The sequence below is a fragment of the Perca fluviatilis genome, chromosome 21, assembly GCF_010015445.1.
Source record: "Perca fluviatilis chromosome 21, GENO_Pfluv_1.0, whole genome shotgun sequence".
Classification (NCBI taxonomy): Eukaryota; Metazoa; Chordata; class Actinopteri; order Perciformes; family Percidae; genus Perca; species Perca fluviatilis.
Genome location: NC_053132.1, coordinates 5,305,076 through 5,326,980, shown reverse-complemented (window position 1 = coordinate 5,326,980; position 21,905 = coordinate 5,305,076). Strand labels below are relative to the sequence as shown.

General features: G+C 41.6%; 1 protein-coding gene across 1 annotated transcript in view; it reads left to right on the top strand.

The window, feature by feature from the left end:
* The window catches only part of LOC120551489 (SRC kinase signaling inhibitor 1-like), a 157,551-nt gene that overhangs the window by 104,973 nt on the left and 30,673 nt on the right, over positions 1–21,905 (top strand). Inside the window, 3 exon segments of the mRNA XM_039788955.1 lie at positions 11,702–11,903; positions 14,658–14,787; positions 16,326–16,497. Coding sequence (XP_039644889.1) covers positions 11,702–11,903; positions 14,658–14,787; positions 16,326–16,497 — 504 coding nt within the window.

Below are 21,905 nucleotides of genomic sequence, written 5' to 3'. Positions count from 1 at the left end.
GCACTGTTCATGCGCGTATTCATCTTGCAGACCAATGCTCCAAATAGAGGCAGGATACAGGAAGCAGCCATCATGCGCACGCAAACACATAGTTGAAAGCAGGTATATTTCCAGCTAAAAAGTCCAATAACAATGCTAATACATGAATAAACACAAAATTCTATGTTTTAAAAAGCTTTTATAAATGAGTAGGTTTTCAAAAGTGATCAATCGGCATTTATAATGTGCAAAATGTGTAATTATCCTCAACTAAAAAATAGTCCCCAACAACTGCACTATTTTCTCCTGTTTGGGTAACATTTGGTAACGTGACCAGCTGTAACTATATATTTGTAACCTGTTTTTAAAGCTCTACATCATTGTAGCATTTCTTGGGCTTGAGGCTCGGGAGGTATTGTGACATTGACCGACACATGTTGTCTAGAATAACAGCAGCTTTATCTTTTAACACTGACACAACAACAGGATCACAATAGTACAGCAGTGTCAACAGCACCGATCGTATTCTTTTTCATTACAATGTGCATTATATGACCAGATTCTGACTGAAGAACCTCTTCTGTTATTATATCGTTTGCATAATCTTCCCAGATTGTCGGTCCTGTGTGTTCCTCTTCGTCATGTCCGGCAGCGGCGGCTCACTCGGTGCATGTCCCTCGTCTGTTTAGCTCATGACGAACACACATGCTGGCTTTTTTTTCTCTCCCGATCTCCCGTTATGTGTTGCTGTTCGGCAGCTCGTACAGGATTGGTTATCGCTCCCCTTCCTCTCAGGGAGCCGGGGGTGTCTCCTCTTCTGATGCAATAGAAACCCCTGCAGCAGTGTACTGCTCTGTGTGTGTGTGTGTGTGTGTGTGTGTGTGTGTGTGTGTGTGTGTGTGTGTGTGTGTGTGTGTGTAATAGTCCCCCACTTTGGGTCCCCTTTGATGTTTCATTGGTTTGCCAGCTCACTAATTGCACATGCACGCCTGTGAGAAACTCCCACTGTAAAAACACACGCCATACATTAACGATCGATTATGTAACGTTAGATACATGCACGCATACGTGCCCGTGCATACATGGACTTGTATGTGTTTCATATATTATACACCCGCTGTCACGTGTTCCCCCACATCTTCAAACCCAACAGGCGGAGGGGATCCTCAGCGTGTCCATGAGGGTGAACGTGGATTCAAACGCCAGCCTGCGACCGCTGCTGCTGCCACTGACACTGTCAGAAACACAATGGAGCAGAGCGCTGTATAATTCTCTCCTTTTCATTGCATCCAGCCTCACTTATACAAATATGAATGCTTCATTTTTGCGTCTCTTGTGCTTTTGTCTTTCTGTCTGCAGTGGACAAAGTAATCAGCCTTTTTGTTTCCTCTATTTGCCTCAGTGTTGAATTCAGAGGAAACGTACCACGCTCGGGGCTTACACAGGGAAAAGGGGATCCCATAAAAGCTGTCGGGCATCTCCATTTCTGCAGGAATTATTACGGAGACGATTTTTCTTCTGCTTGTTAAAGTAACCATAGAGACAAAGCAGAAGGAAATAGTTAATTTAAAAGAAATATCACAGCTTCATCCTCCGTACGTTCTACAATACCAGACCATTATAGTACTTTACCTCATTAGCATACATATTACCAATTCACCTCACTTTTTGTGATATAAATATGTAAATATTCTGATTGGTTGATTATTATTGTGTCATGCATACATATTTTGCCCAGCCCAAACAGACTTACAAGACACCATTATTTAGAAAAAGAGACCTGAAACCATATTAGCAACAATAATGAAAAATAAACCATCCTGACGTTTTATTCCATAGCCTTAAAAGATAATGTGGCCAACTTCTCATCATTCTGTCCTGTCATGGTCTCTACACCCCGACAGAAAAAAAAATAACTTATGGGCTCTGAAAAAGCAGCGAAAAATATCCGTCATCTGTAGCTACTGTAATCCTGTAAAAACGCCCACCAATCACTGCCTCGCGGCCCGTTTGGAAAGAACCAATGAAAGGCCTCCTTGCCCCGCTGTGCGTACTCTACCCCTCCCATGTACAAGCCAGAGCTCGGTGCGCATTGTCACCGCATTGCTAACGTTAGTCATGTTTGTTTTAAACATTCTGTATGATAATATGAGACATGAAGTAAAATTGCAGTCCTTTCTCTGCTCTGCTCTGATGCAGCGACTCAGCGGGCATGGGGAGGGGATAGACAGAGCCCCGAGGACATGCTACTTTTAAACCTTTCTAGCTTTTAAACATTACCAAATCCTTTTTTTTTTTTTCTGGGCTGTATTATGTGGTACCAGAAATTTCAGGCAGCATCAGCGGTTTTCTGATACTGGTATCCGAATAGACTCGCATTACAAGACCTTCCTCCACAGCGCTGCGGAGGAGGGTCTGGCTAGTCCTCACAGCATTCCGAGAATGGAGAAAAACGTGCTCTGGTTGATTGGCATTTCTTTACACAAATCAGAATTGTCTTGGGCGGCGCTAAACGCCGAGACGGAGAAACAACGGCGCTGCAAAATAGTCTCGGGAAGGAACTTGTTTTGGTGGAACGTGTGTACGTTCAAAAGTAGTTTTAGTCGTGCAACAGAAAACTCAGATTGGACAGATAGTCTAGCTAGCTGTCTGGATTTACCCTGCAGAGATCTGAGGAGCAGTTAACCATAGTCCTCACAAATCCACCGGAGGTTAGAACGCAACAGAAAGTGAAAGGTGAAGGACATCCGGCCGAAAAGAGGGACATTCAGCAGAATTTCCGGTCGCACCTGAACAATGTCGGAGATGAAACGTTGCCGATATAGATCGGAATAACTGTAGCAATGACAAGAATACAGAATCTCTGGCCTTTTTCTTTAAATTACAGTTGAGACATCACCAGTTGGTACCAATAATTCCTGCCTACACCAGACTAGGAGCGCTATCACTGCAGAGACAGACACAAGGTGTCAACGTCTTCACGACCGTGGAGGCAAAGTCTGAGTTTGTGGATTAAACAATCATTCTAATTATCGTTGGTATCAACTAACTGATGAATCTTTTTCAAAATAAGTTTGGTTCTCCTTTTGCTTCATGCATCACGGCTTTTCAGTGACTTTCCAAACTGCACTGTAGAAAGAAAAAAAAATATTATGTGATTCTTTACTGAGCGATCTTAAACAAGATGGTACAATGACAAATAGATTGGTCTGCAAACATCCACAACACAACTTTAAATGATTTGTGTCACTTCAGTCAGGCTGAAAGCTTTGCAAGTTGTTTGTGTGTGTGTGTGTGTGTGTGTGTGTGTGTGTGTGTGTCTCCTGTCTCGCATATATACAGAATGTGACCGCAGCGTTCTCTATACACAGAGGCTTCCCAGACTAGCCTTGCCTTATATGTCCCAGTGAGCTAGCTCAACTCTAACCCATTCAGACAACCGCCTTTTGTTGCCCTTGTGCTGTTTGGCTGTTGATACGATGCTCGGTGGAAAATCGCTATTCCCCAATCTGACTCGGAGAATAGCGGGAGCGTTTTCCACCGTTAAAAGGCTTAGGAGTCGGACGGCTGCAGTGTTCCCCGACTGGCAGCGACTGTGCTGAGGCACGATGCCAGAATCGCTTATTGACAGACACTTCCCTGCCATCTGCCAAGACTGTGAGGTTTTCTAAGCAAGGCTGCACATTAATAAAGCTGGTGGTGGAAAACAATAACAGGATGAAAAGTTCCCACTAGATTTCATATGGTAGACGATTATCTTTCAGTGAAATATCTGAAGTGATATAGACAATCTTGAACCCTGGATATAGAGACCAAACAGGATTGATTGTTGTATTTACGCTGTATTACTTGGATTTTTGATGAATTTTATGCTACTTTATAGTTTTACTTCAAATATTGTACTTTTTACCCAAGTACATTTATTTGACAGCTTTAGTTGCTTTGCATGAAATGAATCAGGACTGTGGGTCAGGGCTGCAACCAAAGATTATTTTCTGTTGTTTTCTCGGTGAATCGATTAGTAGTTTGGTCTCTAAAATGTCCGAAAATGTTAAAAAATGTGGATCAGTGGTTTCCCAAAGCCCAAGACGACCTTAAATGTCTTGTTTTGTCCACAACCCAAATATATTCAGTTTACTGTCACAGAGGAGAGAAGACACTAGAAAATATCCACATTTTAGAAGCTGGAATCAGAGATTTCTTAGTTAAAAAAAACCAAACCTGAATTGAATATCAACATATTTGCTGATTAATTAAAACTAATAGTTGACTGATTAATCTTTGCAGCTCTACTGTGCACATAGTGCTCATGTTGCGTGTGCTGCTTCACCTGCCTCTCCTCCCTCAGGCTGTTGCTGTGAAGACGTGCGCTCTGTCGACTCTCCTCAGCCTGTAATGGCTGCATTGTGAATGTCAATTCACGCGACGTGATGCAGAATCTTACACTGCAAGTCTGTTGACTGTTAGGGAATCAGATGCTCTCTCTCAATTATCAGTCTCACTGGAAAGGAATGCCACGGTACGCAGCGGTAATGCCCATGAAATCTCTGAGTTCGATGGTGTGGCAGCTGTGTCGGAGGGGTGGGGGCATGTTACAGCTTTGCACAGCTGCCTCATCAATCAAAACCCCTTGTGTTAGCTGGTGGGAAATTCTGGGTCCGACCAGCCAGTCGTTGCTCGAAAGGTGGAGTTATAACACTCAGCAAAGGATGAGTTAAAGATTCACAGGTTTAACAGCAGTAGAAAGAGCTGTAGATTCATATAAATACATATTGCTGTGTCAAGGAGAAGAGCTAATGAGGCTATAGAGTAAACAATGAGCGATTTTCTTGCTAACAACATGCTGGAAGTTGAGGTAAGGGTTAACAGTACAGAATGGAAGATGGTATTTAATGACCAGCATCTCTTCAAAACAATGTGCTGCTGCTTTCTGATGGGTTCAGTGGGAGGTTCTTCATATAAATGGCTGGATATTTTGTATAACGTACATCATAGTACATAATAGTGTTGATAATATCAGTTTGGCTTTTTGTGGCATTGCATGTGGTTTCAGGCTGAAACTCAGGATTATTATCGATTGATTCTGTGGATTACTTCTCTGATGAACTCTTGTGTTGATTGTTGCTTGTGCTCCCACAGAGCCTCCTTTTTTTTATAAACATATTTTTAGTGATGAAGATTAAACCATTACAATCACATCAACCCCCCCCCCCCCTTACCCCTTATGGCAGCATGAAAAACAACAACCTATTGCACTCTGGCAGCTTACATTAAAAGTACAAAAGAGATTCCCAGTGTTGATTGGTTTAATTTCTTTGTGAATTAGAAAATGGTTGGCGGGCCACCTGGCCGATGTTGGAGCAACATTTTCTTTGATAAAACTTACCTGATACAGTAGAGCAATAATTGACTTACAACCAAGGCTTTTCTCATTCCTACATTAGACATGATTGTGGTTAGCGTGTTGGCTGAAGGTTGTTGCTGTTGTGATTATCACCAGTACTGTAGCATCTCTGCCAGGCTGGATTATACTGCAGTCACTCACTGTGTTTGTGCTGCTACCGGCTGGTATGCAGCCAGCTGTTTAATTGTTATGGAGGGAACAGAAAGCAAAATGAGTAGTTGAGTAAAAGCTCATGATGTTAGGCGAGCTGATGTTAATTTCAATTATTGTATCAAATTACACTCCCAGAGTAAAACATCTTGGTCTCTGATTAAATTATTAGTTATTATAGTCTGTGGTGATGAATTGAAAATGAAAATGATGTCTGGATATTTAACTTTTTTAAGTCATCGTGAAATAAGGATATGGCGGTTACAACACCATCTGGGTTCGGTGTAGAGCTGCAAAGATGAATCAATTACCTGTCAACTATTTTGAAAATCGATTAATCGGTTTTGACATTTTTATCTTAAATGTGAATATTTTCTAGTTTCTTCAAGTTAAACTGAATATCTTATAAATGAATGTCTGCAATTGATCGAAATGGACATGCAAGCCCATTATTATGTCACAGAGTTGGCGTCCAGGTGGATTGAGACTGGTCTGCTCTCTGGTGGCACCACTTCTCATCTAGAGCTCGAAAGATGAATCGATTAGTTGTCGACTATTAAATTAATCTCCAACTATTTTGACTCATTTTTTGAAAATGTCTCTGATTCCAGCTTGTTAAATGTGATTATTGTTCTAGTTTCTTCTCTTCTCTGTGACAGTAAACTGAATATCTTTGAGTTGTGGACAAAAGCAGACATTTGAGGACGTCATGTTGGGCTTTTGGGAAACACTTTATATTTTTTATTTAGGGAGATGGGAGGCTGCTCGTGTAATCAAATGTATTTAAAAAAAGCATAAAAGCACACAGATTATCTGTATCAGTGTTTTATTTTACCGTTAACCAATAGTTAATTAATTAAAAAGTGCGCTACTTTGTCTCCACTACAGCTCTGTGTCTGCAACATGTTAAAACTTCAGGAAGCTATTTTCTGTTTGTTTTTTTAACTGTGTATTAGTTTCAGGTTTATTAAATAATTGCTTAAATTATTTAAACAAACTTTTGTGTTGGAGTTTGTAATTCCAAAATGTTAATTTTGACTTAAAGATTTTCATTTTCACTGTAAATGCATATTGGTGTCAAACATCGCTTATTGATTTCGCTAACTAATAATAATCGGTATCGTCCCTGAAAAACCAGTATCGGTCGATCCCTAGTAGAAGCTCCTGACAAACCAGCTTCTATGCATTAAAGCACAGAAAAAGATGTTTGGCAGAATATAACCAATGGACTCGAACGTTTTCTCCATAAAAGCTCTTTAATGGAAACTTGACAATTCTGTCCTTGAATGGATCCCGGTCGGATAGACAGCTGGAACAAGTGAAATTCTTATCCTCTTTTCGTTTTCTTCCTTCAGTGATTACATTTACGTTTCAAGCTGTAGAAAAACCAGGACTCATGCACGACCTGTTCTTCCCTCATGAATTTCATGGAGTCCCTCATGCAAGTCAATATAAATAGACATTTCTCTGACTGTGCTTCATATTTCAGAAGAGACGGATGTTTTATGCACATTGTGTAGCAGCTGGTTCAAACGTCAGAGACGTTAGTGCTGTCTGTTATGTGGCCTGATGGCTCTATGAGTGGGCTTTTTACACACCCTGGAGATATTAAAGTCAAACACAGCTCCATGCATGTTTGTTACTTTGGTCTTCTAGACAGTCAACTTATGCCTACTATACTCTAGAAGACTTTAAACAGACTTTAAAAAGAATAAAGTCTGACACCATCTCATATCTGAAAACAACCATCTCACATCTAAGATTAAAGAGCCACGGGAACATATTTTGAATTGGGGGTGCTGACAAATTTTCCAGAGTGAAGTTTTCAGCCACAGTCAACCACCACACACCAAACTGCATCCATCACAATTTATTGAACTGTATAGAGATTCAATTAGCCTATCCAAGACAATAATTAGCCTGCCATAGGCTACTGATCCTGAAACACCGGAAAATAATAGACCGTTACTGCTATTCAACCAAGTTAAATTTCTTTCATACCCATACTGTCAAGATGAAGACAAAATATCTCTATTTATTAAAACAAAGGCAGCAGCACTAAAGCTTCGGTAATAAAACTGGAACACAGGTACACGCTCCATAAGCGAAAAAACACAAGAATAAAGAACAATCTAGGCACGGGTAACGCAGGATATAGGCACAAAGCTACGACAATGGTACAGAATATGCCTTCTACAAGCTCAAAAACGGAGCCACAAAACTCAAAGCCAGTCTGCGGCTGCCCTGGTGCTGCTAGCTTGGCTTATAAGATTAGCTCCCTCGTCGTCTGTTGCTAGCAGAGTCGCTCTGGGAGTGACGGGTGTAGAGGTGCTGCTGCTTCTTCTTTCGGTTACAGTTGCTGAGTTTTCTGCCTCCGGTCTTTTAGGCTTTTTAGCCTGCGGTTGATTCATAAAGAAATCCAAAATGCGCTTTTGTGCCATGGCTAGCTAACTTCTGTAGCCTACTGTTGACCAGCTGGGAAAGTTTCCACAACTATCTTCACTCATGAATGAGCGTCAGAGGCGGACGGCGCGTCTCGCTCTTGGCAAAATCGGCAGATTCATTCTAATCAAATTATGTGTTTAACTCTTACTTACCAAATTTTTTGGTCGTAGTAGTTTGTCCTTTCGCTAGGGGATGCTGCAGCACCCTCCGCACCCCTAGTTCCCGCGGCCATGTCATAATATGTAAAGACTGGGGATCTTGCATCGTCACAAATTGCAAAACTACAACTAGATCTTTTTTTGAAAAATGTAACCAAGCTAGCTAGCTATCGCTAGCTAGTCTGTGTTTATCCGCCAGTAAAACTCCCCCGTTGGATGACGCACTTAAAAAGGGTTGAAAATCGGCATCTTTTCATCTTTAGTGATTAGCTTAACGCAGTGCCATAGCAACCGTAAGCAACACAGGCTCTAGCCCAAGGGGGTAAGCTTCGCTTCAGAACTTGAACCTCCTATGGCGCCATTTTGTTGCTACCTGGCCATCACCTCCCGTTAGCATTCCACTGACTAGCATTCATTTTGGCGCCACTTTGACAGTGAATAACTTTACATCTGAAGCGTTTAAAGACTCTATTTGTCCGTTGTTTAGTTCTAAAGAAACACGACAATGTATAAAAGGATCCATTACCTTGTACCTCACGTTATGGCTCCGTAGCAGACGCTTTTATAAAAATAGGCTAACGATTGTGCCACATAGTAGAGGAATTACCGTATAGTACAGGAGAAGCTCGCAGGCAGTTTCGACTTACATTATCTGTTTAGGTTTAATTACTAATGTTAACTAGCATGTTAGTGATCAGTAATTAGCCTGTGTCTATGTTATCTCCTTACATATACCTACGCTCTCCGTCTCTGTAAGATTGGGAATGATTGAGATTTCTCTTGGCACAGCTACCAGAAGACTTCACACTTTCAGACAGGTTGCTCACGTCACATTTACGTTGTCTCTCTCAGTTGGAGGCTGCGCAGTAAAGCAAGAGATCAAGAGAAAAGTGCTTCTAATATCCTTCACTGGTCTCCGTCCAGAGCAATGGGGTCTGTTGGTCCATTATATACTGTCTATGCTCTAGCCGTTTGCTGCTTCCCGTTTGGTGCTGGAGGGAGCGCACCCATTGGTTGTTGACGATGTTCACATGATTTAACTTCGTTACCAAGACTTAAAACTTACGGAACGTCCGGATGGGATAAAGTCTGACCGGCACTGAGTTTTATGACCACCTTACACCAAACGATTGAGATGACGCACCCAACTCTAGCAAGACTTTCAGGATTTCATTCTGATATTGGAAATTAGTCTGCGACGGTGGAGTCCCTTGAAAGGTCGTTTGGTGTTAAGGTCGGCATTACTTTACAGCAGTGTTACACATTGCTGACTGCATCTGAGTTTGAGAGCGTTATATGTTGACGCTACAGATGGAAGGTGATAAAGGTATCCAGTTTTTAAGACATTAGAGCTGTCTCTTTGAAAACATTCAAGTTTGAATTCACACATTTCCCTTTAGTTTGATTCAAATATCCTCGGACTTGCAGGCAATTGTTTTGTGCGTGATGCTACGTTTTGTGCATCAGAAATCATTTTTCATAACTCAAACAAACCATGAGGAACGGAGACAACAAGATTTCTGCATTCATCTGTTAATTAATCCTTTAATCCTGAACTGTGAAAACAGTACTTAACACAATTCCAACATTGCCAAGAACGCTTTTTCTCTGAAACTTAATTCATTTTATTTCCATATTTGATTTAGCGTTATCAAACGTCGCTGACCTTTTCTCGTTTGTCTCGCTCTCTTGAGCGTGCCGTTACGAAAAAATCAATGTCATTTACATTTCAGTCACGAAAAATGCATCACATATTCACACCAGTTTCCATGAAAACTTATGAATTAAATCATTGAGCAAGTGTGATTGTGGTGATTAATATCAACCATTTCCTGTAATGACTTATCACTGCAGCCGAAGCCACTTAAATATGACAACTTGCCTCTCATGGATGGTTGCCAGAGGAGTGTGAGGGGGAGGAGGTCCACCGAGACATCCGGTGAGAAGCTTTATTGACTCTTACTGTGGAAAATAAAACACCGGGTTGGCAAGGCTTTCTTTCTTTCCACCTGAAGAAAAGTTCCTCTGCAGCAAATCGAAACTAGTTAGGGAAAAGTTAGAGAATGTATCGCATCATCCGTCTTTGAGTTTCTCCTCCTTTACTCTGTTCTGTTTATTCTCTTCCCTCACCTTGTTTCATTTCTCCTGTGCATATAAGCTCCGGCACGCTCTTTTTTTTCCAACCTCTATCTGCGCTCTCTTTATTCACACTTCACTAAACACAAACTTTATAATTCCCGTTAGCGGCCCTCTTTTCCTCCCCAGTAGCTTGTGTGTTCTCTTGCAGTTGCAGGCAGAAGGTGAGCAGCGTCTGGCTGACGAGCGCACTCCAAGACTATAAATCTCCAAACATATGAGAGGCAGCACACGTAATCTGTCAGTCTGTTCTCAGCGTTAGGAGATGTGTGTATGATTTTAGCATTTGATGGACTCTCCAAATGTAGAAGGAGCAAAGCCCCCCAAGAGATAATTTGGTGCAAAAGATTATATGTGTGCATTTTTTCCCTTGTCTTTGGACACGATTTGTTAGTGTTTGCGCACACATGCGTGGCTGAGCGCCACGCTTGCGTGCTCTCAGCTTGTTGTGGCCTTAAGAAATCCAACAGCGCCCGTACAGTGGTAGCGCTTGTGCAAAGACCACAGATGCATAAAGCAATAGGAGCGGGCTTCACATAGCACTGGGGGAGCTCATTAATGTATTCTTTGGGCTGGAAAATGTCTGTCAGTGAGGATTCATTAAAAGCCAACCTGCTGCAGCAGCTCCTGGTAGTGCTGTAATGAGAGGTCCTTCACAATCTGGGCTCCACGCTGGTTCAGATTGGGACCGGTGAAACATCGGTGGTAATCTGCATTATAGATAGAGGCGTCGTTGCAGTCATTAGCATTACAACGCTCGCGTTCTTTACGGAGCAGTTGCTGTCGCGTCGGCTCGGGGTTACGGCACTCTTTCGTAGCTGCAGAATAACATCCATTTATTTTATCTTTTTTTTTTTGCTGCTCCCTGCCCAGTTTTTCATCCTCGTTTCTACTCCACTCTGCTCTTTTGAAAATGGATTTGAAGCATTGTTCAATAGTTTTTTATCCCTCATTATTAATGCAATAATTAATAAAAAAAAAAATATATATATATATATATATATATATATATATATATATATATATATATATATATATATATATATTCCGAGGGCAGGCTGGGCCGTATTTTGACTCAGTTAGTGTGTTTAACCTGGCTGCTGCGCTGTCTGAAGCACTCTTAATTTATCTTCAGCTTCTTTTTTGTCGAGGCTCTTGGTAGAGGAAGATGTAAATGCTGCTTTGTTTATTTTGTCTGTGCCTGTGTGCTAAAAGCTTTCTTTGTCAGTCGCTCTTTTGTTTCTTTGCATTGATTTCCCGAGGCCATTTTGTTTGTGTTCTACATTTTTTTTGCTGTCAACTCATTGATTACTGCGTTGCCATCACAGCAGGAATAGATGCCTCAGCATCATCTGTCTTTATCTTTGCACTCTACCTGTTTTTTTTTCTTCTCTCCTCCTCTTTTAACTTCTTATCTTGTGTCTTGCAGACTCGCACACCACGTGTGACACGACTCAGCCCGACACAGCCAGCTCTTGCTGACCAGGCCAGCAGGGTTTCCTTTGCGTCAGCTGAAAATCTGGAGACCATGTCGGAGCCTGATATCCCCATCGGCTTTAACCGGATGAACCGGCTTCGCCAGAGCCTGCCGCTGGCCCGCACCTCCAGCCAGGCAAAGCTGCGGGCGCCAGGTCAGACATCTGTCTTTAAGAAAACACCTACACTCTGTGTGCTACACTGTACACAGCAAATACAAGAGTTAGCTTAGCATAGTTTTTAGTTTGGTCTCTATATAATATCATTAGAGACTTGCTACAGCAGAACAGTAAAATCGTGCCATCGTGTAGAAATTAGGTTTTTTCCTTGATTATTCCTTACTCAGGCAATAAAAAGTTAATCAGCTCTGAGTTGACCGTTTGACTATTTATTTTGTTACATGCTATTGGTTCCTTCTTTTTTCTTAAATATTTTTTTTGTTTTTGAAAATGCTAGCGGCGAGGCTCTTTGGAAATGTAGGTCAGTCCAACACTTTGGTCAAGACTGAAATATCTCAACAACTATTGAACGCATTGCCATTGACATTTTGTGCAGACATTCGTGGTCCCCAGAGGAAGAATCCTACTGATCCTCTGACTTGTCATCCAGCACCACTGTTCTCTTTCTACACTTAATATTACTTGACACACACACTGGTGAGAAGCTTCTCTGTGCTCACATTGCAGCTTCCAGCTGCATATGAGGATGATAATTATGTGTCGTTTCATGGGACTTTATTTGTTCGGGTGTGATACGATGACTTGATGGCCCAGAAGAGAATTAATGCTCCAAGCTACCTAACGATGAATTGTTGAATGAGCTTTCATACTACCCCAACCGGACTATCCAACTAAATGCTACGGGGCTCAGTCATAACGGACAAAACAGAAACTCAGGTGTGAAAGCAGTAGGGGCGGTGAATTTAATAATTGCATCGATGCATCGCGATGCGGATGTGGACGATTCTGCATCAATGCGGTGACACCCCATAATCGATTATTGCCTACTGATGTAACTTTGTTTTGGCCTGTTGTCTGCTGTGTAATTGAATATAATCATGAGACCAGTGAAGATTTACACCCCAAGAAAGCCCCCCCGTTTCACATTTTAGATTTTGCTATCGACTAGCATGACGACAGCAGAGGAAGTGGTGCCAGCGTTTGACACCACTTCCCGAGTCGCTCTGATCTACTCGCCGTTTCCAGCGATCGTCTCTGTTTCCGTCACAGTCAGGTTTGCAGTTAGATCACCTCCAGACAAGGCCAAGGTTGTTGTTTTCCTGCGATTCTTTATACACTATGACTCGGTGAAACAAAAAGGCGAATACTTCACTGATAACATCCTGCATCCTAGTTTCTACTCCCTTGTGTCAGCCTTGATGAATGTAGATATGTCCAGTTTATTGACAACATCGCTTGGATTGACAAGCACAGAGCCAATCACACACTGGACATGTCCAAGAATGTAAACTGTTAATCTTGTTGGATGTTTGCGGACAAGACTCATTAGTTGTGACTTATTTAAGTTGACTAAAGGCATCAAGTGTTAATCTTCTGAATCTGGAGTCCTTTGAGTGTCAATTCAAAGTCAGACTTAAGTCTATACAGGAACGCTGAATACAAACAGAGCTGTCTAATGCTTCCAAATGATCTCGCCAAGCTACCTGTCATCTTTGATTAAACGGCTTGGCAAGAAGCGAAATCATCTGCTTCTTAAAAAGTATCTGTCTCGCATGTGAGGAGGAGGGTGATGCATTTGCAGGGGTTAGAAAAGGTGAGAAAAATTGCAACCAACGACTGAAAGAACATATGTTTAGAATTTCACATTTATCTATAACCGTTCTCAAATCACCAGTAAAATATAGAAGCATTGGTAATAATATGTTCATTTTAATGTCAGGTTAAAGGAATCTATAGCTGAATGCATCATGTAACCATACAAAAGCTTGAAAATAACTTGTTTTTTTAATGGAAAAGGTTTTTAAGCAGCTTTTAACAGTTAATTTTCTCTTTCTACACTTGATATTACTTGACAGACATTGCAGCTTCCAGCTGCATATGAGGATGATAATTATGTGTCGTTTCATGGGACTTCATTTGTTTGGGTGTGATACGATGATGGCCCAGAAGAGAATTAATGCCCCAAGCTACTTTAAGAATAATGTTGCTTAGCAGAAGTTACAAGAAAGAGGTCTGTATTTCATTCTTGATGCTAATGCATCAACGTTTAGATCAGTCCCAGCACCTCTTTTTTCACTTTATTGACACCGTACGGGATACAGGTCACATGTGAGGCTGGAAATAGCATCTTTAAAGTAACTTAACAGTAAATTCACTTCATAGAGTCAGTAAATCATATATACAGTCACCATCATATATACAGTCACCTTTTTTGTACTATTTATTGAGAGTTTGTTGCAATGGTAGTTATTGGCCTTTTCCTATCGGATAAAATCAAAGTGTGTGAAAAATCGTATACTTCACGCTCCTAAATTACAAAAGTAGCAGTAGTAATGAGTGAAACGGTAGCCATTAAGTATCAAGTGTAGACATTTAAACAGAAGTTTGTATGTATATATGGTTCTGTGAATTCTAAATGACCGCCACGTGTATTTAGCCAGTCAGGGGAAAGTCAGAACGAGGCTAGAGCAGCGGTCTGACAGAGGTGTGTGTATGTGTGTGTGTGTGTATGTGTGTGTGTGTGTGTGTGTGTGTGTGATATGTAAGGAGGGCGTGTTCAAGATGACATGGGTATTTGCCTCTTTACACTCTCAGTGGACACCAAAAAACCCTGAATATTTTGAGGTGAAAATTGTGCCTCCACTCTCTATTTCCATCCCTGACTCTAAACCCCACCCCCTTCAACCATCGTGGATCTCCCTCATTGCTCCTCCCCATCCATAAATGCAGGGATCTTGTTCCTCCAGCTTGGGGATGAGACTCGTAGGGTGCACCTGACCCACGAGCTGACCAGCCTGGAGACTCTGAGGGCCCTCATCGTGCACATGTTCCCCCAGAGGCTCACCATGGCCATGCTCAGGTACGCCTGGATTACATTAAAACCACACTCTAATCTAAAGCATGTGTGTGAAAATATATGTATGTACACCAGTTATTGGGCTGTCCTCGATGTTTTTAAAAACGTTGAGGCAGTTTTGAAGAAGTTTTATCAAATCAATCACAAGGTGAACTTCCTCAGACACACAAGTTTTGTAAACAGATGGAGAATGAAAGCAGGAAAGGATGAAACAAACAAAGAAGAAGCGTGGTGCTAAAACAATACTTTTAAAAAGATTTTTTTTAAATATTTAATATATATTTTAAAAGGAGCACAAAACGACAGTCGGCAACATTTAAGAACGGCTTATTTATTGCTAAAGCCATATGGTCAAAATTAAATGATTTATTAAAAATGTAATAACTTATTTCACAAGTAAATTGATGGAAAATGATAACAACAACCACAAGATGGGGAAAAGGGTATTTTACAATAACTTTGAATGCACCACAAGGCTGGTGAGGCGAGTTTCAAGTGAAGTGCGTCTGTTTTGTTTTTCCTAAACACGTCTGGCTGCAGACTGTTGAAATCCTCTCCAGTGAAATACAGTCACACTTTACACCGTTTGGCTGTCAGCATTTTCACCGTGTTTAATCCAGCTGCTAGCTAACGGTAGGCTAACGTTACCTGCTGCCAAGTGTGATGTTAACTAGCCTCACATGCAGCGATGCTTCTGTTGCCTCTAACGTCCGTTTTGGAGCATCAGAGAGCAGAGCAGACATTTCAGTGGCACCGAAATAAATTAGGCACCAAAATCCGCGCTGATATTCGGTGCGGTAGATACCGGACGTTAAGGCACCGGTGGTGTTTTAGCACCAGATCTCGGTACCCAACCCTACCCATAAAGGGGTCGAGATGTGGTGACCTCAGCTCTTGTACGTTATCGTCAAATCACAGATGCGATAAGCTACTGCTAAAAACGCTAAAAACGTTCGCGATGATATCACTGTATCTATCACTGCAAAAAAAATACAATAAAGATTCAATTAGAATTTCTTGTTTTTTACAATGGTTAGGTTACCATGTTGGACAAATGAGTACACAAGTCAAAATAAACCCCATCAATTTTCACTAAAGATGAATTTCAGTTTGAGTCTCAGACCTGATGTTACAGATGTGGTATTCCTCAACGTGTTTGTACACAGGCCCCACAGCTTTCCCATTTTCCCAACAATTGGGTAAAAATATCAGGTATTTTCATCAAGGTGTTAATTATATATTTATCTGTATAATCTGCTCTGAAACTGCTCAGCGATACATATACCTTCACATTGTTATTGCCTGCAGGACTCTCTTAACTCCAGACTTACTGAATATTACACTTCTGCATCCAGTTGATTCTCTTATTACGGGCGCTTCATGCAGTTTGCAGGCCTTCCAACTCCCCTCGTCGTCTGTAAATGAATGTACATCACTGACTATTAGTGGGGACCTCGGTGCCGAAATTGTCTTTGCATGGACTGTTTTTCAGCGTTTGATTTTTTTTCTTTTTCTTTCTTTTGATGACTATCGATGTTCAGGTCTCCCAACACAGCTCTGCTGATCAAAGATGAGACCCGTAATGTCTTCTATGAGCTGGAGGACCCGCGGGACATCCAGGACCGCTGCGTAATTAAGATTTACTGCAAAGAGCCCATCTACGGCACCTACCCCGGACACCAACACCCACACCTGGCTAACGGAGACCTGCGGGCAAGTGTTTGTGTGTCATTTCATTCCCTCATCCTTGTGTGGGTGCAAATTAGTTTTTCTGTATCAATGAGGTCCCCTAAATTTAAGAATTTTAAGATTTTTCAGTGATGTAGGAAAGTCCATTCACAGCTCCTAAGAAGAGAGAATGACTGACATTGTTTTTACAGTATTCAAGACTTTTCACTTGAATTTATTGTGGTGCCGAAATGTAAACTGATGCGGAGAAAAATGATCTTGCTTCAGTCACAGTCACCTTTTCCTTCATTACCAATTCATTCTCTGTGCAGCTGGCTCATGACTCATAGATTAGAAGGCGAGACAAACACTTTTCTCTCTCTGGCAGTGGCAGATAGCAGCCAACCATATCATCCCACGAATAACACACTTTGTAATTCCCCTTGGAAATTATTTATTCACCCCTACGCCAGTATCCATCTCCCAAATGTCGCTGATATTATTCCGGTGTGTTTACAAACACTAGTTTGCATTACATAATGCATCCAAGCTTAAGTAAGTCTCATCCATTTTCTCAGCGTGAGTCATGTGACCTTACTCACTCCAGCACTTGCTGGACCAGCGCCAGTCCTTCACATCAGCGATGCTGACTCGGCCGCTTGCCGGCTGACTGTAAAACCGCAAACATTCAGAGATGATGGACTGTGGTCCAGTTCATCTGAGGTCTGAGTTTGATTGTGAAAGTGTTGGTAAATTGAAAATGGACTGCACTTAGTGCTTTTTACACACATACAGTACACAGCAATGGCAGTGCAGTACAAGGTGCTAGCACTAGTGGCTACAGGTTAGGGTTGGGCGATATGTTTAAACTTTCACACCGGCGATTGCCAATATATTTGCGCACCAAGTTCGCTACGGTCTACAATCGCTCTTAGCTTCTTTTAGTTTAATAAATAAACAAAAAAAGCTCACAAAATGTCAAGAAAGGAAATAGTCTTACTCCTGTTTTACATATTAAACGGGAAAATGCAACCTTCTGAATTCCAGTTTCTCTTTTTAACTGAACCAAGACGAGCTTTATCGCCTCGTTAAACTCATCAAAACACTTCACTCAAACTCGACAGCAACAACTACATATAACTCACCAAAACCATCTTGGCTAGTCTTTCCATTGTTCCAACAATCAGCAACTCTGGTGCGGTTGAAATAAACCCTTAATTCACCGAGTTATATGTGAAAAGAAACAGCCGTTATTTGCTCTGCTCAACGCCAACAGACTCCATTGACAGAATCAGCGATTTTACCTCGCTGATCATCGTAAAACACTTCATTCAAACTCAACAGATATCAAATGAAATCACCAAAACAGTCTTGGTTCCACGATCTTTCCGCTGTTCCACCAATCGGCAATTTACTGAGGTACATGTGAAAATATTGTGTCTCTCCCCGCTGTCTCTCCCTGCTGAGCAGCGGCTCTCATCCGTTCTTCAGAGGCAGACCTTTTAAAATAGCAAAATAAAATGACAAAAATTGTCCCCAAAAAACAAGCGTCGATGTACTCAGACGATATATTCAGCCAATTGCCCAACCCTACTGCAGGAGGTAGCAGCAATGTTGTGAAAAGTAAGAGCTGTTAAATGACTTTAAGAAGTGCTTTTTTATCCTCCTCCTCCATCTCAGAGCCTGTTACTTCCCACCTCTAAAGTAGCTACATTATTGTTGAGGAGCCACAATAGGATTTTATCTTTAGTCGTCATTCAGCTGCTGGCAAATGAAATGTGGCATCAGCCTGATTAGCATGATTACTAATATTCTATGCATTTGGTCACAGCTGGAGCAGAATAAACCATTGGCAGTAGATAGACAGAGTGCCTGATGTCATTCAGTTTTGCAGCGTTAGTGTTTTCTGCACAAGACCTTGCATTTTGTTGCCGTCTAATTAAAGTGAGATTATGGAAATGAGAAAGCGGTAATTTGAAGTGTTAGAGAATGCTTTTATAGAATAAAATAAATTATAGACTAGATAAATTGCATTACAGAGAAACAGACACATGCACAATATGAATTTGCATGTTAAGCAGCTGAGACAAAGCGAGTGTTGTCGCCAGCAGGGCACTTTTTGAAACGTTTTTTGTTGCCGTCAATCCAACACCCTGGGGGGCCTTTTGTGTTCACGCTCGTGTGTGTGAGATTGCTTTTCTGCCTGTCTATTTGCGTGATTCACAGCTGCCCACTAATGTTTTGGAGGTCAACTGTTGGTCTCTACCATGAGGTCGGTCGTCTTTAGCTTGTGCTCGGCTCTGAAACCTTCCTAGCGTTTTACAGCTTTATCGAACCACCAGGCTTACCTTGAGTTTTATGTGTGTGAGGTACATTGCAAGGTGAATGACTAGGACGTGTGTGTGTGTGTGTGTGTGTGTGTGTGTGTGTGTGTGTGTGTGTGTGTGTGTGTGTGTGTGTGTGCGTGTGCGTGAGTTTATTGAACCCCAGCCAGCCAGCAGAAGCAAGATTATTCCCTGATTGCAGCCCACAAAAGCATGACCAGGATGACTGAAGTCCATCCCAGCCCGGAGGACAGACTGTGGTTAGCGATGAGATTGATTGGCAGATTTTCCTCAGCGGGGGGGGGGAAAGCAAGTTTGGAACATACACTGTAAAAAAAAAAGATGAACGACATGTCTCCACTTCCTTTCGCTGTACAAAAGTGAAGCAAAATCTCCCGGATACGGGCGCTGCCGTTTTGTAATTTTGGAGCCAGAGGCTGCGCAGTAGTGATCGACCGGTGGAGCCGCGGTATTAAAGTCCCGCCCATACCTCCGTCGGACCAATCGCAAGTCACTCCCAGCTGTCAATCATGATGTTTCATCCCCTTTTTATAGCATCAAATAACTAATAAAAACCAAACTGATCAGAAAAATTAACACTTGAACAAACATCAGCATGATAAGAACTAGCAAAAATGACAGAAACCATCTTTGGGAAAAATTATTTCAGGTCATCCATCCATCCATCTTCATTCTCCAGCAGGGGACCCCAAACATCCCTTTCCCTAGCCACACTAACCAGCTCTGACTGGGGGATCCTGAGGTCTTTCCAGGCCAGGGTGGAGATCTAATCTTTACACCTAGTCCTGGGCCTTCCCCCCTGCTGGATGTGCCCGGAACATATCCGTGGGGAGTCGCCCAGAACCTCCTGAACTGGCTCCTTTCAAAGCAAATGAGCAGCGGCTCCACTGTGAGTTTGTCACGGATGACTGAGCTTCTCACCCTATCTCTACATGAGACGCCAGCCACCCGCTGAGAAAACCTATTTCGGCTCACTATAGGTTAGAAAATTGGCTGGTAGATCGAGAGTTTTGCCTTCCGGCTCAGCTCTTCTACAAACTATGCATCAACCCCTAGTTTGGAGCTGCACCATGGGACGAACATTTCGGGAGCGTACCTGTAATAGACTTCTTCTGACTTCGGGGGGTCTTGGAGGTGGAATGAAATGTCTGTCTGTCTGTCTTAAGTTAAAGGATGGTGTCGATGCGATGCTGTTGCTTGGATACAAGATGGAAGATGATGGCACTAGAGTCATTAGTCTACTGCGAGGCTGTCCACAGGGTGCTGTTGTAAGAGGCCCAAGGGTTATGTGGAAATATTGTTTTTTCAATTTGCATCGTCTCCAGGAGATGGCTTTGTGCGTCATGAGCAATTACAGTGTTGTCGTCCTTTGTGCCTCTGTGCTGTATCTATTATTCTCGGCGGGTGTCCTCCAACACAGGGCTCTCACTTACACTCTCCGTTCTGCTCCGCTTTGTTTTGCCTTTCCCGCTGACATTTTGGGATTGATGCCAAAAGATAATCAGTCCATGCTCAGTCCGTCAATAAGCTATCAAGTGCAACTTAAAACGCACTTAAGGGGACAATTTAGAGTCTTTCCTGTCAATCTTGAATCTGCATCTATGGATTGCTGTGAACTGCACTGTAAGGATATTTTTAACTGACTAGTTGCCTGGACATTTCTCACTTTTTCTGTGTAAAGTGAACCTACATGTACAACATCATCAGGGCTCGTATTTACCAAGCAACTTATTCTGACGCCCCTATTGACTGAAACCACTCCGAGAGCATGATGTAGCTGTTTAACTGCACTCTCTGCTGCAAGGTAGAACTCATGATGAGGTTTTGTAGTTTGTGAAGAAATATATTAGATAAGATAATGCAGCAAAAAGCAAACGTCTATATTATACGTCTAGTCTTCATGTGTAGATGCGAACAATAAAGCTAAATATGAAAACAAGAAGATGATGCCAAAATGAATAGATTAAATCTCTTAATGAAAATGTACCAATAATCATTTTGCATTATGCTTTAAACACTGACAAGCTACTTGTTTGTATTCAACAAAAAATGTACACAATTGAATATGGAAGATTATTTTACTTAATCACATCGTCAATCATGCAATCACATTGTTTAACAGTGTCTTGTATGTATTACCACCACATTTTGCTTGTATTGTAAAATGATTTGCACGCCCACCCGCTGTGGGGCTATGGACACTTAACCAATCCAAACCTGTCTAATTTCCCAGTAAATTACACTTCCTGTTTAGTTACAACCTCACAGGTGGCGGGGGGAGAATGTGTTCCCTAGTTGTTTTCCAGATAAATAGGAGCTGTAAGAGCAATTCACGTTTGATTTATTACAGACCCAGATCATCACTGTTGCAAAGCTCCATTTTGAAATGAGCTTTTAATGTCATCAATAAACATTTCTTCACCCACATAATTTGAAAATAGGGAGAGGAATCATTTAAAGGTCCCATGACATTGAATGCTTTTATATAGACCTTAGTGGTCCCCTAATACTGTATCTGAAGTCTCTTTTATATAGACCTTAGTGGTCCCCTAATACTGTATCTGAAGTCTCTTTTATATAGACCTTAGTGGTCCCCTAATACTGTACCTGAAGTCTCTTTTATATAGACCTTAGTGGTCCCCTAATACTGTATCTGAAGACTCTTTTATATAGGCCTTAGTGGTCCCCTAATACTGTATCTGAAGTCTCTTTTATATAGACCTTAGTGGTCCCCTAATACTGTATCTGAAGACTCTTTTATATAGACCTTAGTGGTCCCCTAATACTGTATCTGAAGTCTCTTTTATATAGACCTTAGTGGTCCCCTAATACTGTATCTGAAGTCTCTTTTATATAGGCCTTAGTGGTCCCCTAATACTGTATCTGAAGTCTCTTTTATATAGACCTTAGTGGTCCTCTAATACTGTATCTGAAGTCTCTTTTATATAGACCTTAGTGGTCCCCTAATACTGTATCTGAAGTCTCTTTTATATAGACCTTAGTGGTCCCCTAATACTGTATCTGAAGTCTCTTTTATATAGACCTTAGTGGTCCCCTAATACTGTATCTGAAGTATCTTTTATATAGACCTTAGTGGTCCCCTAATAC